Source organism: Budorcas taxicolor, chromosome 14 (assembly GCF_023091745.1).
Source record: "Budorcas taxicolor isolate Tak-1 chromosome 14, Takin1.1, whole genome shotgun sequence".
Taxonomy (NCBI): Eukaryota; Metazoa; Chordata; class Mammalia; order Artiodactyla; family Bovidae; genus Budorcas; species Budorcas taxicolor.
Window position 1 is genome coordinate 90,312,557 of NC_068923.1, and position 21,358 is coordinate 90,333,914.

General features: G+C 41.4%; 1 protein-coding gene across 1 annotated transcript in view; it reads right to left on the reverse strand.

Annotated features, from left to right (window-relative positions):
* Nucleotides 1–10,701: 10,701 nt before the first annotated feature.
* CA13 (carbonic anhydrase 13) overlaps nucleotides 10,702–21,358 on the reverse strand; it is a 37,510-nt gene continuing 26,853 nt past the window's right edge. The window contains exon 7 of the mRNA XM_052651788.1: nucleotides 10,702–10,821. Within this exon, the coding sequence (XP_052507748.1) occupies nucleotides 10,702–10,821 (120 nt within the window). The remainder of the gene's footprint in view (nucleotides 10,822–21,358) is intronic.

The following is a 21,358-nucleotide window of genomic DNA, read 5'->3' on the forward strand; positions in this document are numbered from 1 at the left end:
TAAAACACAGAAAGTATATTGACCACATAGCAAATAAAAGGAGCTTTAGGAATTATTTTTCCCTGCTCTATTTCAGGATTGAGTGGGGGCTAGAAAACCCCACACCCCATAAAAGAGTTCCTGTGACAAGAGGAAAAAGCACAGTGAGGTAAATGTTATTCGAGAGACCACTTGGGATCAGGGCTGGAAGAGTCTCCTGGATGCCAAAGATGTTTATTGTATCAGTTCAGTTCAGTTCAGTCACTCAGTCGTGTCCGATCCTTTCTGACCCCATGAATTGCAGCACACCAGGCCTCCCTGTCCATCACCAACTCCTGGAGTTTACTCAGACTCATGTCCATCAAGTCGGTGATGCCATCCAGCCATCTCATCCTCAGTCTTCCCCTTCACCTCCTGCCCCCAATCCCTCCCAGCATCAGAGTCTTTTCCAATGAGTCAACTCTTCGCATGAGGTGGCCAAAGTACTGGAGTTTCAGCTTTAGTATCAGTCCTTCCAATGAACAACCAGGACTGATCTCCTTTAGAATGGACTGGTTGGATCTTCTTGCAGTCCAAGGGACTCTCAAGAGTCTTCACCAACACCACAGTTCAAAAGCATTAATTCTTCGGGGCTCAGCTTTCTTCACAGTCCAACTCTCACATCCACACGTGACCACTGGAAAAACTATAGCCTTGACTAGACGGATCTTTGTTGGCAAAGTAATGTCTCTGCTTTTGAATATGCTATCTAGGTTGGTCATAACTTTTCTTCCAAGGAGTAAGTGTCTTTTAATTTCATGGCTGCAATCACCATCTGCAGTGATTTTGGAGCCCCCAAAAATAAAGTCTGACACTGTTTCCACTGTTTCCCCATCTATCTCCCATGAAGTGATGGGACCAGATGCCATGATCTTAGTTTTCTAAATGTTGAGCTTTAAGCCAATTTTTTCACTCTCCTCTTTCACTTTCATCAAGAGGCTTTTTAGCTCCTCTTCACTTTCTGCCATAAGGGTGGTGTCATCTGCATATCTGAGGTTATTGATATTTCTCCCGGCAATCTTGCTTCCAGCTTGTGCTTCTTCCAGCCCAGTGTTTCTCGTGATGTACTCTGCATATAAGTTAAATAAGCAGGGTGACAATATACAGCCTTGACGGACTCCTTTTCCTATTTGGAACCAGTCTGTTGTTTCATGTCCAGTTCTAACTGTTGCTTCCTGACCTGCATACAGATTTCTCAAGAGGCAGGTTAGGTGGTCTGGTATTCCCATCTCTCTCAGAATTTTCCACAGTTTCTTGTGATCCACACAGTCAAAGGCTTGGGCATAGTCAATCAAGCAGAAATAGATGTTTTTCTGGAACTCTCTTGCTTTTTCGATGATCCAGAGGATGTTGGCAATTTGATCTCTGGTTCCTCTGCCTTTTCAAAAACCAGCTTGAACATCAGGAATTTCACAGTTCACATATTGCTGAAGCCTGGCTTGGAGGATTTTGAGCATTACTTTACTAGCATGTGAGATGAGTGCAATTGTGCGGTAGTTTGAGCATTCTTTGGCATTGCCTTTCTTTGGGATTGGAATGAAAACTGACCTTTTCCAGTCCTGTGGCCACTGCTGAGTTTTCCAAATTTGCTCACATATTGAGTGCAGCACTTTCATAGCATCATCTTTCAGGATTTGAAATAGCTCAACTGGAGTTCCATCACCTCCACAAGCTTTGTTCATAGTGATACTTTCTAAGGCCCACTTGACTTCACATTCCACGATGTCTGGCTCTAGGTGAATGATCACACCATCGTGATTGTCTTGGTGGTGTAGATCTTTTTTGTATAGTTCTTCTGTGTTATCTTGCCACCTCTTCTTAATATCTTCTGCTTCTGTTAGGTCCATATCATTTCTTTCCTTATTGAGCCCTTCTTTCCATGAAATGTTCCTTTGGTATCTCTAAGTTTCTTGAAGAGATCTCTAGTCTTTCCCATTCTGTTCTTTTCCTCTATTTCTTTGCATTGATTGCTGAAGAAGGCTTTCTTATCTCTTCTTGCTATTCTTTGGAACTCTGCATTCAGATGCTTATATCTTTCCTTTTCTCCTTGGCTTTTTCACTTCTCTTCTTTTCACAGCTATTTGTAAGGCCTCCCCAGAGAGCCATTTTGCTTTTTTGCATTTCTTTTCCATGGGGATGGTCTTGATCCCTGTCTCCTGCACACTGTCACGAACCTCTGCCCGTAGTTCATCGGGCGCTCTATCTATCAGATCTAGGCCCTTAAATCTATTTCTCACTTCCACTGTATAATCATAAGGGATTTGATTTAGGTCATACCGGAATGATCTAGTGGTTTTCCCCACTTTCTTCAATTTAAGTCTGAACTAGGCAACAACGAGTTCATGATCTGAGCCACAGTCAGCTCCTGGTCTTGTTTTTGCTGACTGTATAGAGCTTCTCCATCTTGGCTGCAAAGAATATAATCAATCTGATTTCAGTGTTGAGCATCTGGTGATGTCCATGTGTAGAGTCTTCTCTTGTGTTGTTGGAAGAGGGTGTTTGCTATGACCAGTGTGTTCTCTTGGCAAACTCTATTAGCCGTTGCCCTGCTTCATTCTGTATTCCAAGGCCAAATTTGCCTGTTACCCTAAGTGTTTCTTGACTTCCTACTTTATTGTATAACAGACCTGAAAATTGTCTTTAAAAATCTTTATACCTGCAAAGTCTTCAGTCTCAGAATTGAGAATAGTCTGATTTATATTTACCACAGTCGATGCCTCCCATCTATATCCCTGATTTCACCCTTTGGTTTCTCATCTTGGCCGACTCAGTAAACAGTGCATCTGTCTGTATCACATATTAAGTTTGCCCAACTTAAATGTCCATCAATAGATGAATCTAAAAGAAGATGTGGTACGTATTATACACCACGGAATACCACTCAGCCATTAAACATAATGAAACAACGCCACTTGCACCAACATGATGGATCTAGAGATCAGCGTACTAAGTGACGTAAGTCAGAAAGACAAATACCACATGATACTGCTTATATGTGAGATCTAAAATATGACAGAAATTAACTTATCTACAAAACAGAAACAGACTCCCAGACAGAGAGAACAGAACTGCCTTTGCCAAGGTGGGGAGGGAGGGATGGATTGAAAATTTGGGATTAGGAGATGAAAGCAATGGTATACCGAATGAATAACAGCAAAGTCCTGTGATAAACCATCACGGAAAAGAATATGAAAAAGAATATACACATATCATTTTAATGTGCAGTAGAAATTAACAAAACATTGCAAGTTAACTACACTTCAATAAAATTATTTGCCAACAAAGGTCCATCTAGTCAAAGCTATGGTTTTTCCTGTAGTCATGCATGGATATGAGAGCTGGACTATCAAGAAAGCTGAGCACCCAAGAATTGATGCTTTTGAACTGTGGTGTTGGAGAAGACTCTTGAGAGTCCTTTGGACTGCAATGAGATCCAACCAGTCCATCCTAAAGGAGATCAGTCCTGTATATTCATTGGAAGGACTGATGCTGAAGCTGAAACTCCAATACTTTGGCCATGTGATGCGAAGAACTGACTCACTGGAAAAGACCCTGATGCTGGGAAAGATTGAAGGCAGGAGGAGAAGGGGAGGACAGAGGATGAGATGGTTGGATGGCATCACCGACTCAATGGACACGAGTTTGAGTAAACTCCAAGAGTTGGCAATGGACAGGGAGGCCTGGTGTGCTGCAGTCCATGGGGTCGCAAAGGGTCGGACACGACTGAGTGACTGAACTGAACTGAAATAAAATGCTGTTTCCCTAGGAGAAAATCACCATAAAAATAAAACAGAATAAAATGAAGGAACAGGATATATTGAATTCTTTTTAATATGCTGTCTCATTTTTTGTTTTCTTTTATATCCATTCAGTAAATAGATTCAAATAATACCATTGTTAGTCTTGAAAGATTTACTGAGACTTTCCAAGGGAAAATAAAAAGCCTTGAGAATAAGAAAAATAAGTTTAAAAGTTTACATATCAGCTAAATACGTCTACGAGTTTGGTTTTGTAATCTATATATTATGAATAAGAGCAGACACTTGAAAACTCTCCTTAAAGAACAGAGTGGCCTTCAGATTTTAAACTCTAACTTGAGTGAATGTGACTTGTCCAAAAACAAGTGCCAACTGGGGAAAAGGTTGATTAGTCACAAAAGAACAGAAAAAAGGAAAATTGCAGAGGCGCATATTAATAAAGTTTATCCAAGCATGACCCAACGCTGAGAAAATATTAGCCAACAGACCAAAGTTCTTCTGCCAAAATTATCCGTATTTTAGAGGCAGTGCTGTGTAGATACAACCAACAAAATTCTATCATTATGGTCTCATTTAAAAGCACCCTTTAAGGGACTTGGATGTTTCCTGCTCTTCCAGGTCTAGTCATATGAAACGCTCACTGCTTCTGCTTATCCTCTTTGTTCTGAGTTCCATACTCACCAAGCAAACGTTTGATTCAGTTTTCTGTGTATGGTAGCCTTCCTAGTGGAACTCAGTAAATGTCCCTTGAATGAATGACCCAGCTAAGGACCATACTCAAGGTCCAGCTTGAATATCCCAAGCTAAGGTAAGACTCGTATCACTCTTCCTAAATTAATAACTTGAGTTTTGTTTTATATAACAGCCTTGCAAACTCACTTTTTGTGGGTGTGCACTTGAAAAAGGCATTCATTGTGGTGACAAATTGGGTTTCAGACCTTGCAGAGCTGAGCCCTGTGTCTAGACCTGGAGAGTCCCATCAAGGCAGATCAGCTCGTGAGACTTCTTAGGAAAGTATTGTGATGGCCAACACCTGGCTGCACATCGCCCTCTTGTAATGCTATGACCCAGCAAGAAAGCAGAATCGTAACTAACCTGACAAGACAGCTACTCTTTTCCAAGAGGAGAAGCAAGAACTGGAAGATAGAGGCCCTGGAGAGATAATTCCCTAAGGATGGAAGAGAAAGAGATACGGAAAGGGGATCATTAAATGTAAAAGACGGGGTTAGGAAAGGATGTGACAAGGAAACTTGAAGGTCAGAAACACCCAATCGGAAAAACAGAAAGGGCTGGAAAGAATTTTTCCAAACTGAGTACTTATAACAGAAGGAAGAGAAGTTTGCTAGGAGCAAAAAGTCAGTGGAAAATTTCTGTTAGCAGAACCCAGGGAACTACTATATAACTCGAGTGACTACAGTAAGTAGTGTGGGCTGAATTCAAGGAGTTAACCTAAATTTAGGAAAAAATTATGTTGTTCCTTTAGCACCTAAACAGGAATTAATGCAAATTTCTTGACCTTGAACTTGATATTAGGAAGAATAAATCTAGAAGTACCTGAAATTAAGTGATTAATCCTATGTCAAATAATCTGAGACTATGGAGTAGGCAATGGCACCCCACTCCAGTACTTTTGCCTGGAAAATCCCATGGACGGAAGAGCCTAGTGGGCTGCAGTCCATGGGGTCGCTAAGAGTCGGACACAACTGAGTGACTTCACTTTCATTTTTCACTTTCATGCGTTGGAGAAGGAAATGGTGACCCACTCCAGTGTTCTTGCCTGGAGAATCCCGGGGACGGGGGAGCCTGGTGGGCTGCCGTCTGTGGGGTCGCACAGAGTCGGACACAACTGGAGCGACTTAGCAGCAGCAGCAGCATATGACTACCATTTACAGTTTCTATGTGAGTAATGCATATATATGTGCGTACATGGGCTTCCCAGGTGGTGCTAGTGGAAAAGAACCCGCCTGCCAATGCAGGAGACTTAACAGCTGTGGGTTCGATTCCCAGGTCAAGAAGATCCTCTGGAGGAGGGAAGGGCACCCTACTCCAGTATTTTTATATAGAGAATCCCATGGACAGAGGAGCCTGGTGGGCTACAGTCCATCGGACATAACTGAAGCGACTTAGCACCCATGCGTGCGCATGTATGACTACGAATACTATTTACATACCACTTACAGTCACAGCCCTGACGCTAAGAAGCCAGCAGTTTTAAACATCATTGCTTTTGCATTAGCACTGCAACTGTCCAGTAGTGAAAAAGGCAGATAGCTTCCTGGGCAATTAGGCAGTGGTTTTCTTTTTCTTTGGGTTTGTTGTTGTTGTTGTTGTTGCTCATTTGTTTGTTGCTTATCTGTATTGAATTTGTTACAATACTGCTTCCTTTTTTTTTTTTTCCTTAATGCTTTGTTTTTTTGGCTGTGAAGCACGTGGAATCTTAGTTCCCTGGCCAGGGATCAAACCCTCTGCCTGGGAAGGTGACGTCTTAACCACTGGTCTTCCAGGGAAGTCCTTGTTTTGTTTGGTTTATTTGGCTGTGCTAGGATCTTCCGTATTTTCAGTGGTACGTGGGATCTTCGGTTGTGGCATGTGGGATTTAGTTCCCTGACCAAGGACTGAACCCAGGATCCTGGCGTGGAGAGCCTAGAGTCCTAGTCACTGGACCACCAGGGAAATCCAGAAAATAGTTTTGACTTCATTGACCCCTTGAAACTGTCTCAGAACCCTCAGGGGTCTTCAGACTGAGTGCCGCTGGTATGCCGCTGGTATGTACCATGTGCTGTGGAAGGTAATTCTCTAGTTGTCCAGATGAGGGCGGTAGAAGGTTTTACTCGGAGGAGAGGTATGAGAACCTGGGCTTTGGCAAGAACCTGTCTGGAGACCGTCCTGGAGACCCTGGTGGCTCAGATGGTAAAGAATCTGCCTGCAGTGCGGGAGACCTGGATACAAAGAGTCGGACACGACTGAGCGACAAGGCACAGCACATCCTGGGGAGAGGGCGTCCCGTTTAGTTACAACACAACAATGCAACCCATAGGCCCTACACATTTATCTTGGCTTAATTTCACAACTGGTAAAGTAATATTTCCCTTACAGAACAAATTGCTTGGATTTTTAGCTTCCCTGGTGGTTCAGACAGTAAAGAATCTCCCTGCAATAGGGGAGAGCCGGGTTCGATCCCTGGGGCAGGAAGATCCCCCTGGAGGAGGGCATGGCAACCCCCTCCAGTATTCTTGCCTGGAGGATTCCAACAGAGGAGCCTGGTGGGCTACAGTCCATGAGGTCACAAGGGTTGGACACGACTGAGCAACTAACACACAGAGTACAGATCAGTAACTTATGGGCATTTGCCAGTTTATTGAGGAAGGACACATTTCAGGATGTGCTAAGTTTACACAAAATCAGAGCAGCTATCCATTCGTATGTTGGCTGGTTAATTCTTTCAACAAATGCTTCTTGAGCCATCCATAAATACACAGCCCTGTGACTAGTAGGCATCATCACTCCGCACCGGTTGATGGGCAAGTCCGAAGGAGGCTGAAAGAGTTGAGGACAAGATCTAACTGAGACACCTTGCTTCCCGGGAACCTGAGGGCTCACCGGGAGACAGACCACAGTGGTCAGAAGCCGGTGTCTACACACGGAGCACCCACTGATCTGCTGGGTCTCTGTCCCGCATAGCCCAGGTTTTCTGGCTCCACCTTGGGTACCACATCTGCCGATCTCTGTTCTTCCCTCTCACTGGGGGAAAGGACCCATTTATCACTTCATGAGAGTTGGACTATAAAAAAGCTGAGTGCTGAAGAATTGATGCTTTTGAACTGTGGTGTTGGAGAAGACTCTTGAGAGTCCTTGGACTGCAAGGAGATCCAACCAGTCCATCCTAAGGGAAATCGGTCCTGGGTGTTCATTGGAAGGACTGATGTTAGAGCTGAAACTGCAATCCTTTGGCCACCTGATGGGAAGAGCTGACTCATTGGAAAAGCTCCTGATGCTGGGAAAGATTGAAGGTGGGAGGAGAAGGGGACCGCAGAGGATGAGATGGTTGGATGGCATCACTGACTCCATGGACTTGAGTTTGGGTGGACTCCGGGAGTTGGTGATGGACAGGGAGGCCTGCTGTAGCGCATGGGGTCACAAAGATTCAGACATGACTGAGTGACTGAACTGAACTGAAATGACTGAGTTACTTTCAAATGGCATAGGCAGTGATAAAAAAGCAAGGTTAACCTCATGGAACTGATTCATTGGAAAAGACTCTGATGGTAGGAAAGATTGAAGGCAGGAGGAGAAGGGGACAACAGAGGACGAGATGGTTGGATGGTTGGATGGCATTACCAACTCAATGGACATGAGTTTGAGCAAGCTCCAGGAGTTGGCAATGGACAGGGAAGCCTGGTATGATACAGTCTATGAGGTTGCAAAGAGCCGGACACAACTGAGCAACTGAACTGAACTGAATCTCATAGCTAGTTTAGCCATAGTTGTGTAGGGTTTCCCAGGTGGCACAATGGTAAAGATTCTGCCTGCCAGTACAGGAGACAGAAGACACACAGGTTTCATCCCTGGGTCGGGAAGATCCCCTGGAGGAGGGCATGGCAACCCACTCCGGTATTCTTGCCTGGAGAATCCCATGGACAGAGGAGCCTGGCGGGCTACAGTCCATAGGATTGCAAAGAGCTGGACATGACTGAGTGACTGAGCATGGACACACACACACCAGTTCTGTAGGGTAATGTCCTAACTTGTGAAAATATACACTAAAGTTTCTGAGATGATGCAGTAACCTGTTGGCAACTTTACTCTCAAATTCAGAGGAAAAAAAAAGTGTTTACAGTTTTTCTGTGAATTTGAAATTGTCTTCTAAATACAGAGTATAAAAGTGTAATTTCATTCTGTATCTTGCATAAACAAGTTCAAAGTTTCTCTCATTTTCTTTATGCAATTGAATCCAATTTAAGTTGAAATACAAAATGCTTAACAAATATAGATCCAATCTAGGTGGGAAACAAAAGATTAGTATTTACAACTCTTTAATCGTTTCAAAAGATAACAATTTTGGATAACACTTAGACCTTTTGCCTCTGAGAGATAAATAAATTAGCAGATAATTTTCAAGGAAATCCGTGCTGTGGAGACTTTTTGAGTCTACTAAAGTCCAATTTGTAGCATAGAACTGATGGAATACTGTGGCAGAAACCGTGAATTACAAAGTGGTAATGCTCATACACAGTAGTTAGAATCCCTGTCTTGCATACTTGTTACTTTCTCTGAGAAAACAGACTTCTTTGACTCACTCACTTTAGCTTCTTTCCAAACTAAAGAAATTCATTCAACACCGGTCTTTCTAAAGCCATTAGAACTTCTGGTTACACAGGCAGATTTAATAAGTATTCCTTTAAGAAAAAAATAATTTTCAAGAGATAAACTGCACTTTACTTGTTACCTGAACTTAACAGTGCATTTGATTGCAAGCAGCAAGATAACTACCGAAGACACAAAATAAAGTTTTTAAAATATTCAATGAATTACATATTTATTATATGTCAATCTCCTACAAGGCCTCAAGCTAGATAACGTAAAGCGGAAAAGAAAATCAAAGGAGCTTTTGTCTTAGGAACTCATCTTAATGCAAATATATATGTCATTATTGCACAACTTTCTACTGGATTCTTTCAATTATGATACTTTACATTCAGAGGAAGACAGGTGTCTGAAACAAATCATCACAATTAAGGAAACTCAATTAACTTCTTTCAGAAGATGGCAGAGTGGACTATGCGTTCGTCTTAAATTTGATTATTAAGTTAATGCTGAGTGTCACTGCCTTTGTACCAGAAAGAGCAGAAGGACCTCACTGTAATGACACTCATTAAAGTGAATGTCAAGAGCCAACTTACAAAACTGCTTAAGAGATGGAGGGACACTTGTGTCAGGGGAGATAGGTGTTGCTATGGAAATGGGTTGATGGGACTGTGGACTGAGAAAATACTTGAGACTCAAGTAATTTTCCCCATTAGTTGATAAAACAGTGATCTTCACAGGACTGCTCTCTGCTCTGCTGTCAAAACACAGAGCAAAATTAGGCAGTCTGTCCCTCAAGCCCATGGGCATGCATGGCACCTCATTAGTTTCAAACCACGCCCTAAACATCGTTTATGCCATATACTGACAATCACTGTGTCTGATCAGTTATTAGCCAGTTTACTATTAGCATCACCAAGTGAATGAGATAGATGGTGTAAGTCATTAAAGTTTAAGTAGCTTCTTATATACCAGGCAAGTCCTCTCCAAAATTGGATGGGCTCTTCTTGAGCTGTGGGATAGATGCTTAAATTCACTGTATGCCATCTCTCCATAGCTCTCATTCTGTTTGGTTTATTAGAAGTACTCTGCAATGAAAACCAGCAGCATAATCCAAATGAAAATTCACTTGAAAAGGAAATAGTATCTACTTTTATGAATTGGAATGATATCAAGATATCCAGCAGAATCACTTGTTTAGAAAAAGGTACCACAATCCTATTATTCTGGGAATGAATTTAGGTATATTGCCAACACCACTGAGAGATGTGACTGATCAGTCTCTATGGCAAGGGACGATTCCTAACACATTCTGAGGTTTACAATGCCCGTCATGTGGTCACACAGGTTAAAACAGAGGTATTCCATGGGCTTTAACACATCAAACAATGTCTGCTGCTTATAAACCTAAGAGTGCAAATCTGAGACAGGTGACTTAAGTCAGTTTGATTCAAAAGATCTGATTTTCTTTGGGCACAAGCTGATGGCAAAATGGCTATGTCACCCCATAAACATCACCCCATAAATTACAATTCTAGGAAAGAACAGTTAGTCGGGAGTTTTGTATTTGTTTTGTTTTCTCTCCACAGGCATGTCTGGGGTGGTTTCTTGGCGACGACTTTTAACGGAAAGAGGCTCTCACTTTTCGGCCCTTCAAAGGCTGTGGTGGACGGTGATTGCTCAACAGAAAAGCTGCTGTTTCACCCTCCCTGCTGCACAGGAGGGTGCGGAATGCAGCCAGCTGTTGAAGAAAAGAGGAGAATTATTAGCAGAGAAAGTCACACCAGTGTTAATGAACTGCTCTGCCTGGAAAGTTAAGAAGCTTATAAGCTTTCTTCTACTAGAAATTAAATGTATTTCAATGAAAATTTTCTACGTTATGGCTCATATGTCATCAAGCAACTCTTCTGCCAGAGTCTTCAGTTCAGTTCAGTTCAGTTACTCAGTCATGTCGACTCTTTGCGACCCCATGAATCACAGCGCACCAGGCCTCCCTGTCCATCACCAACTCCTGGAGTTCAGACTCATGTCCATCGAGTCAGTGATGCCATCCAGCCATCTCATCCTCTGTTGTCCCCTTCTCCTGCTGCCCCCAATCCCTCCCAGCATCAGAGTCTTCCAATGAGTCAACCCTTCGCATGAGTCTTACCACTATACAAATACCTATGGCTTCAAAAATAAGTATAGAAGCAGTCTTCATTTGAAGATCAAATAAGGGAGAAAAAACATTTAGGATGTGGTTTAGAGAGAACATATGTAGAAATCAGAAAATGTGACCTCCAGTGGCAGAATGAAAGTGGGAAGGGCTTTCCAGGTGGGGGTCCCGCTCCTCGTCTGCTACTAGCGAGCTGAGTGACCTCGGAAATTCACTTACTGTCTTTAGTCTTCAGTTCCTCCCCTATAAAGTGAAGCCCTGGATTAGATAACCTCAGCAGGAGCCATCAGTTCTTAGAATTACACTCAACACTTAAAGCACTCCAATATAATGGGAGCCACACGCTATTCATCCTATACAATGTCCATCTTTTATGGACTTTTTTCCTTAAACAGTGATTTATCCCTCACCATAACTGTGCATTATAAGCAAATAACTAGGGGGAAAGCCTAGAGTCCTCCAACTGCTGACACTATTTCAATACAATTTAAGTGATACAGGCATATTTCTCAACACAAACGTTTACTTTTTCATATCACACACACAACAAAATGCTTGCTTACCTTATAACCTTCATATAGTACACAAGCGTCAAGAAGAAAATAGAAATTACTAGTAATCACATCACAAAATTTAACCCCTGTTCACATTATGGAGTATATCCTTCCAGAAGTTTCTTTGTGTATAAATGCTATACACTGGAGCACGCATTTGACAGTTTCAGTGCAAAATAAGCTCAAGATATTTACGCATCTGAAACGTTATTTTTTCTCTTAATATATATCCTTTGCATGTCAATAGATATTAGTCTACTTGTTTTAATTGTTGAAAAGTTTATGTTATAAGCATGTTTATGAGTTATTCAGGAATTCCTTGGTGATTTAACATTACTAAGATTAAGAACAGGTTTATAGTCATAAAATGAAAGTTGGGTAAAGTATCTGAATAATTCTGCTGTCTCAAAAACACTCACTGAAAACATGCTGCCACATGAGTAAGTTTTTGGTGCTTTGCTGTTTGCATGTGCACAAATTATTAAACTGTTGGAAACAGCCTTTATTCTCTAAGCTTTGATAGTCATCTAATCAAAGAGCCACAGAAATTCAGATCAGGACATGTCACTTAGGTTTCCATCATTACCATTTATCTACAGCCTAAAACAGTTCTCTTACAGGACTAGCCAGGATAGGAGACAGAGGTGATAGCTGTCCTTCTTATAACCATGCTCTACGGAGATAAGTTCAAGTATCACACAAGCAGTTATGTGTTCCCACAGTGATATTTTGAGTATCTTTTCAAAGAGTAGAGATATGAGGAGTATAAGATAAATATTTACAACTTGCTATTACTCATGTTTCATCAGACCATGTCACTATGGCAAAAGCAAGATGAGACATAAATAATTCTCTGGTAAAGTCAAGCTGGAATCAAGATTGCTGGGAGAAATATCAATAACCTCAGATATGCAGATGACACCACCCTTATGGCAGAAAGTGCAGAGGAACTAAAAAGTCGCTTGATGAAAGTGAAAGAAGAGAGTGCAAAAGTTGGTTTAAAGCTCAACATTCAGAAAACTAAGATCATGGCATCAGGTCCCATCACTTCATGTCAGATAGATGGGGAAACAGTGACAGACTTTATTTTTGGAGGGCTCCAAAATCACTGCAGATGGTGACTGCAGCCATGAAATTAAAAGACGCTTACTCCTTGGAAGGAAAGTTATGACCAACCTAGACAGCATATTAAAAAGCAGAGGTCACATATGGATGTGAGAGTTGGACCATAAAGAAAGCTGAGCACCAAAGAATTGATGCTTTTGAACTGCGGTGTTGGAAGACTCTTGAGAGTCCCCACTGCAAGGAGATCCAACCAGTCCATCCTAAAGGAAGTCAGTCCTGGGTGTTCATTGGAAGGACTGATGCTGAAGCTGAAGCTCCAATATTCTGGCCACCTGATGCGAAGAGCTGTCTCATTTGAAAAGACCCTGATGCTTCAAAACATTGAAGGCAGGAGGAGAAGGGGACCACAGAGGATGAGCTGGTTGGATGGCATCACCAACTCAATGGATATGAGTTGGGTGGACTCCAGGAGTTGGTGATGGACAGGGAGGTCTGGTGTGCTTCGGCTCATGCGGTCGCAAAGAGTCAGACATGACTGAGTGACTGAACTGAACTGAACTGAAAGTCAAGTTGTTGTTGTTGAGTTGCTAAGTTGTATCCAAATCTTTGCAACCCCATGGACAGTAGCCCATCAGGCTCCTCTGTCCATGGGATTTCCCAGGCAAGAAAACTGGAGTGGGTTGCCATTTCCTTCTCCAGGGGATTTTCCCGACCCCAGGATCAAACCCTCATCTCCTGTATTGCAGGAGGATTCTTTACTGCTGAGCCCCCAGGGAAGCCCAATATACGCCCTTAGCCCTCTTCAATGCCCCTGTAAACTGATAGTGGCTCCCTACTTCTGCAGCGTTTTAGCCTCATCAGTTTAGAGCTGGAACTTAACTCTAGATCTTTCTCTGACCAGTTTGCTCATTTTGCTGAAAGTCTCTGAGCCTGTCCTGATGTCTCATCAAGTTCCTTCCCTTTCTGGCTCTGGCTCGCCCTCCCAGTCACTTAGTCCAGCTTGGTAGACCCTGCATCTCCCAGGCCCTGCTTACATTGGTTTGTCTTGGCCGTGGGGTCCTCCACCGCCGCACTGGCTGCAAAATGCAGCCCCTTGACTGGCCGCTACCGGCCCCTTGCCCTCCCCAAGCCTCTGGCTTCATTCCAGCAGAAAACCTGTCCCTCTGTTCCTAAGGCTGACACAGCCCCTTCACAGCTCCTGCAAGAACCTCCGCAGCTCAGTTGGAAGGCTGAGGAAGGTATGACCTGTCTTACTGTTTTCTTGGGCTCTAATACTGAAAGCCTGCGTTTCTTCTCTAGTAACCCCAGTAAGCAGATATCGCTTTTCTAATGTTTTGGAAACAGTTCTGATTAGTCACTCTCGGGCTCAAACGTCTGTAATAGCTCTCCGTTGCCTGCCAAAGTTGAGTAATAATGAAAATAAGCTCTCTTCTAAAATATGATGGGCCAGGTACTATGCTAAGTGTTTCACATTACATATTGCATTGAATCCCCTGAGCAACCCTACCAATAACATACTATTATCCCTATTCTAAAGGTGAGGGGCTTGCAAATGAACCATCTGGTAAGTAAGACAGGCACTAACCACAGCACTCTTCTGCATCTCTACCTGCTTTTCTTGTTCTGTTTTTTTTCACCATTTTCTTCTGATCTTTTACTTTTTATTAGGGAAACTTTCAGACATACACAAAGGTGGACGGGGCAACATGATAAACCGTCGCCAGCTTTAGCAGTCATCAACACATGGCCAATTCTGTTTCATCCACACTCTCACCCATTCTCTCTCTCCATCTCTGAATCCTGCCCAAATCGTAGTATTTTGAAGCCAATTTCAACTGTCATTTCAGGTATAAACATTTCGAAATATATCTCTAACATACATGACATTTTGAACTTTATTCAGGCCCCAAAACAAACTTGTGGGCACAGCTGCTAAGCCTCTTGGCCACCTGGTTCCAAATCATCTCTCTAAATCGTCTTCTATTATTGCACGCACAGGTCCCAGGCAGTCTTGTGAAGAGGGTGGGGAGGGGGACTCAGAGAATCTGAATGAAAAGACTTAGGTTATTCTTAAAACTTCAGATTCCAGGACCTCATCTCAGACTGCTAAATCAGTTTTCTAATAAGGCTCAAGGACCCGCATAGCTTTCTCAGGTGATTCTTTACATATATAAATAACTTCATTTATGTATCTGGTTTTGGCTGTGCTGGGTCTTTGTTGCTGTGAGCCTTTCTCTATTGCCGCGGCCAGGGGGGCCGCTCTCCACTTACGGTGCACGGGCCTCTCATTTCACAGCCTCTCTCGTGGCAGGGCGGGGCTCTGGGGCACGCGGGCTCCGCAGTTGCAGCGCAGTGGGCCCTAGAGCGCGGGCTCAGTAGTTGCAGTGAGCGGCCTCAGTTGCTCCGAGACATGTGGGACCTTCCCAGATCGGGGCTGACCCGGTGTCTCCTGCACTGGTGGGCGGATTCTTCTCCACTGAGCCAGCAGGGGAACCCTGTCAGGTGATTTTTGCATACACTAAACTTTGAGAACCACAGGTGCAAAGTTACCCACATGGCATGATGCAAGAGATACAGACAAGTGTTTAAAAGATCCTTGTTCTCCAGCAGTTTAGAATCTAAATCAGAGGATATAATAAAAGCATAAAAACTATAACACAATGGCTTTGCTTGGTACCTTGAGAGGATGATAAGGTATAGGGAAGGTCTTGCCTTTATTTATGCTACTCCTTCTTGAAATCCCCCCTTTCTTCTTACCCCCAAATAGCTCCCACTTTTGAAACCAACCCAAATGTCAGCTCTTTCATGAAGTCTTTTCCTGATTTCTCCACTGAGAACTAGTCTCTCCCCATGTGAACTTCCCTATACCTTATCATCCTCTCAAGGTACCAAGCAAAGCCATTGTGTTATAGTTTTTATGCTTTTATTGTATCCTCTGATTTAGATTCTAAACTGCTGGAGAACAAGGATCTTTTAAACACTTGTCTGTATCTCTTGCATCATGCCTTGTAAGAACTGGCCATTATTAAACAATTCCAGAAATGACTTGTAGTGTCTTCTATGATTTAAAACTTTAATTGCAAAGCTAAGTAGATAGAGTTTTATATATTAGGTCAAGCAATGTTGAAGTGCATGAATTCTTTTCCCCATTTCACCATAGTCAAATGAGGCAGAAGTTAGGAAAATTTTCCTAGACTGTTAATTATCATTCATTAGAAAATACAAAATTTTACTATTAAAAAGGACATTAGAGTTTTGATTCCAGATATATCGGACTAAGAACCCTGAAGACAACCTTCCTATAGAAGATAACTCTAAAACCCAAACACAATACAAAAAAACAGCCAGCTGCAGGTACTGAAGAGTGAAGGGAAGTACAAGGATTCAGACGAGAAGTTCATGTTCACTCAGAAAGGTGAGTTCCTGTCTCTACAGTTTTTCAGCTGGACAGGTGCCGTCTGCACTGGAGGCATACCTGCCTTGCAAGGAAAGAGCCAGAGAGAGGATCCCCAAACTCTATACCAAGAACCATACATGGCTTTACTGAGACTGGAACTACTTACTGCAAGAGAGAAAAAATTTCCAATTCAAGTCAAGCCAAGAAATGTATCTGCTAATCCAAAGGAAACAATAGTCATCAGAGAAAAACAATAGATCCAGAATCTCCACAACTTAATGTTTATAACATCTAGGCTGCAATGCAAAGTTACTCAATATACAAAGAACCAAGAAAATGTAAACATGATCAAAGAAAAATCAATGAAGTCAGACTCAAGATGAACCAAATGTGGAACTCACAAGGATTTTAGAGTGAATACTTTCACTAACTGTGAGCTACATGAAGTTAAACAAAGCACATTTCTTAGTGCGTGAGAAATCCCAGTAGAGTAATGGGAATTCTCAGAAAAGAAATAGAAATAAGAAAATCAAACAAATTTTAGAACTAAAAACTATAATCTCTAAAGCAAGAAATTCAGTGGCTAGAATTAACAGTCAAATTGACATGACAGGGGAAAGAACAAATGAGCTTGACTATAGATCAATAGACACTATCCATGTAAGTTCAGTTCAGTCGCTCAGTCGTGTCCGACTCTTTGAGACCCCATGGACTGCAGCACGCCAGGCCTCCCTGTCCATCACCAACTCCCAGAGTTTACTCAAACTCATGTCCGTCAAGTCGGTGATGCCATCCAGCCATCTCATCCTCTGTCGTCCCCTTCTCCTCCTGCCCTCAGTCCTTCCCAGAATCAGGGTCTTTTCTAGTGAGTCAGTTGTTCGCATCAGGTGGCCAAAGTACTGGAGTTTCAGCTTCAGCATCAGTCCTTCCAATGAATATTCAGGACTGATTTCCTTTAGGATGGACTGGTTGGATCTCTTTGCAGTCCAAGGGACTCTCAAGAGTCTTCTCCTACACCACAGTTCAAAAGCATCAGTTCTTCGGTGCTCAGCTTTCTTTATGGTCCAGCTCTCACATCCATACATGACCACAGGAAAAACCATAGCTTTGACTAGACAGACCTTTGTTGGCAAAGTAATGTCTCTGCTTTTGAATATGCTGTCTAGGTTGGTTATAGCTTTTCTTCTAAGGAGTAAGTGTCTTTAATTTCATGGCTGCAATCACCATCTGCAGGGATTTTGGAGCCCAAATAAATAAAGTCTCTCACTGTTTCCACTGTTTCCCCATCTATCTGACATGAAGTGATGGGACCAGATGCCATGATCTTTGTTTTCTGAATGTTGAGCTTTAAGCCAACTTTTTCACTCTCCTCTTTCACTTTCATCAAGAGGCTTTTTAGTTCCTCTTCACTTTCTGCCATAAGGGTGGTGTTATCTGCATATCTGAGGTTATTGATATTTCTCCCAGCAATCTTGATTCCAGCTTGTGCTTCACCCAGCCTGGCACCCATTGTGAAGAGCAGAAATTTTAAAAATATTTGAAACTAATAGAGCCTTGGGATCTGTTTTGAACAGGTCAAATGTATGAATAATTAGAATATAAGATATGGAAGCAATCTATAAGTCCATCATGAGATGAATGGATAAAGGTGTGGGGTGTATTATATATGGTACATATATACATATGGTGCATATGTGTGTGTGTGTGTGTATATATATATACACACACACATACACAATAGTATATTACTTCATCATTAAAAATGAAAATGCCATTTATAGCAACAGGAACAGACCTGGAGAGTATCAAAAAAATAAGTCAGAGAAAGACAAATATTGTGTGTTTACACTCATATTTGTATCTACAAAATCAATGAATGACTATCAGAAAACAGAAACAAATTTACAGATACAGAGAAAAAATTAGTGGTTATGGAAGGTAGAAGGGTGGGGGAGAGGCGATACTGGTGAAGGTGATCAGATGCACAAACCATCAGGTGGCACAGAATAAAGAAGTCACAAGGATATAAGGAGCAGGGCAGGGAGTGCAGCCAGCACTTCCCAGCAACTTCACATGAACAAAAACATTAGATAATTATACTGTTCACCTGAAACATACAATATTGTAAGCACACTACACTTCAATGTAAAAAAGAATATCAGACGGAAAGAGAATGGAGCATAGCATACACAAAATTGATTCATAAATAATACAAGACTAAAAGGTAAGAGCTAAAACTATTACTTAAAGTAGGAAAAATATTTTGTGGCATATAGCCAGGCAAAGATTTCTTGAACAGGACACCAAAGCACACACTGTAAAAGGTATTTTGATAAAATGACCTTCATCAAGATTAAGAAGTTTTCTTTAATTTTGGCTCTTCAAAAGACATGGTGGGGGCAAAAAAGACAAGTTTTGTAAAGCAAATGTTGAAAACAGGGCTTTTATCCAGATTGTATAAAAAAAACCCTTGCAACTCCACAATGAGAAGACAAACAGTTTAATTTTAAAGTGGACAAATTATCTGAACAAATACTTCACAAAAGAAGATATAAGCATAATCAGTAATTATATGAAAAAGTGCTCCACATCATTAGTCATCAGATAAATGCAAATTAAAAATCACATACACCATACATACCCACTAGAATGGCTAAAAGTTAAAATTACTTACAAAACCGAGTGTTAACAAGGATGTAGAAAAACTAGAAATATTTTACATTGCTGGTGCAAACAGAAGACTGAAGAGTCACGTCAGGAAGCCACACGGCAGTCCCTTATAAAAGTAGGCGTGACCCAGTAACCCAGTGCTAGGTATTGCCACAGGAAGTGAAAATATGGGTCCACACGGAAGTGTATATGCCAATTATTCCTAACAGCTAAATATGGGTAGTTGCTATTTATAATGGTCCCAAACTGGAAGCAACCCAATGGCTAATCAGTTAGTGAACAGATTTAAAAAGAATGTGTATCCATACCATAAATATTGCATGCGTGTGTGCTAAGTTGCTTCAGTCGTATCTGACTCTTTGAGACCCCATGGACTGTAGCCCGGCAGGCTCCTCTGTCCATGGGATTCTCCAGGCAAGAATATTGGAGTGGGTTGCCAAGCCCTCCTCCAGGGGATCTTCCCAACCCAGGGAGCAAATCCGCATCTCTCATTATCTAACCTGCTTTGGCAGGCGGGTTCTTTACCACAGTCGCCATCTGGAAGGCCCATAAATATTACTCAGTAACAAAGAGGAAATCAATATAACTTAAAAATATTATGTGAAATGAGTGAAGTGAAGTCGCTCAGTCGTGTCCAACTCTTTGCCATCCCGTGGACTGTAGCCCGCCAGGCTCCTCCGTCCATGGGATTCTCCAGGCAAGCATACTGGAGTGGGTTGCCATTTCCTTCTCCAGAGGATCTTCCCGACATAGGGATGGGATCCGCATCTCCTGAATTGGCACGTGGATTCTTTACCTCTGTGTACTATATGATTCCATTTTAATAAAATTGTAAAAAAGACAAAATTCTTGGGACATCTCAGCGGTTGCCTGGGGCATGGGTGAGGAAGAAGGTGGACTATAAAGGAGCACAAGCAAACTTTTTCAGCCAAGGGATCTATTCCATACTTTGATGGCAGTAGTAGTTGTTGCAATAATCAAAATCATCACCTGCATACTAAAATATATGAATCTTACTGTATGCAAATATCATAATAAACGACAAAGGTTGTTTTTTTTTTTTTCCAAAAAAAGGAGCTCAGAACTAAATTCTGCACATCAAATTTCAGCAGATGAGGAAGCCAATTTAGATGATCTGGGATAAACCACAGAGACTTGGCAAGAGACGTCAGCCTTCCAAAGGATGACAGATCTGTTATGAGAAGTATCAAAAACAGTGTATCTTTTTACTGGCCTGGCAGTTAAATCAAGCATTTCAGTAAATGACTCTAGGGAGAAAAATGGACTTGAATCAAGAAAAAGGAAATGGAAACCATCTGATTTGCCCTTTAGGTCAAACAGTGACTTGGCAAGAAATAGAAGCAGGAAAAAAACCTTGAAAAAATCGGCACCAACTTACTAAAAAGAGGATTTAATCTTCACAACTCGTGACATTATATAGTGGAATAGGAAATGAAATAAAAACAATATTTTCCAGATTCTTCTAAAATAAGGACCGCTAAAATTAATATTAAAAATATCTTTTGTAAAGTAACTCTCAAGTCAGTGGTGTACACAAAAAGGACCTTCATTTTACTTTATACAAAAGAGCTAAGCAACTAAATAATCTTATCAACCCTCTCATGTGATGGAATATTTTAAAATCTGCTTTTTATTTTAGAACAGTTTCAGATTTACCGAATTACTGCAAAGATAGAATAATTCTTGTATATCCCACAATTCAGTTTCCCCTGTTGTTTTTTTTTTCTTTCACTCTTAAAGAATGCACAAAGAAGTGCCCCCTGTTATTAACATTCTGCATTAGTATGATACATTTTTAACAATTAGTGAACCAATACTAATATTATTAACTGAAGTCCACCCTTTATTTCAATTTCTTCTGTTTTTACCTGATATCATTTTCTGTTCCAGGATCCTATCAGGAAGTAAATTCATACTTGTTGTCTTGTCTGCATGAGTATTTCATGATGATGACAATTTTTTATGTTTTTCACAACCTTGTCAGCTTTGATGATTATTGATCAGATATTTTGAGAACTGGGCACTGCCTGATGCTTTTCTCATGGTTAAGATGGGACTGAACTTTTAAAATATCTTTCACTTCATTCTTTAAATCTTAAAACCACCATAATAATTTGGATTACTAAGCTATTATAGTCATCATAATAATTGTGATTACTACTCAAATAATCATTTCAATCTGACTGAAAATGTCTGACAGTGTTCCTGCTACAGAAGATTTAAGTGAATGCCTCAGAATAAGTTACCACTCACACTGAAGCTCTAAAATGCAGCTATTGTTTTATAAACTCTAATGGCATAAAAACCACATTAATAATTAATATTAATAAATGGAACCTCAAAATGAATTATTGCTCACACTAAAGTTCTAAATACAGTTATCATTTTATAAACTGCATAAAAACTACATTAATAA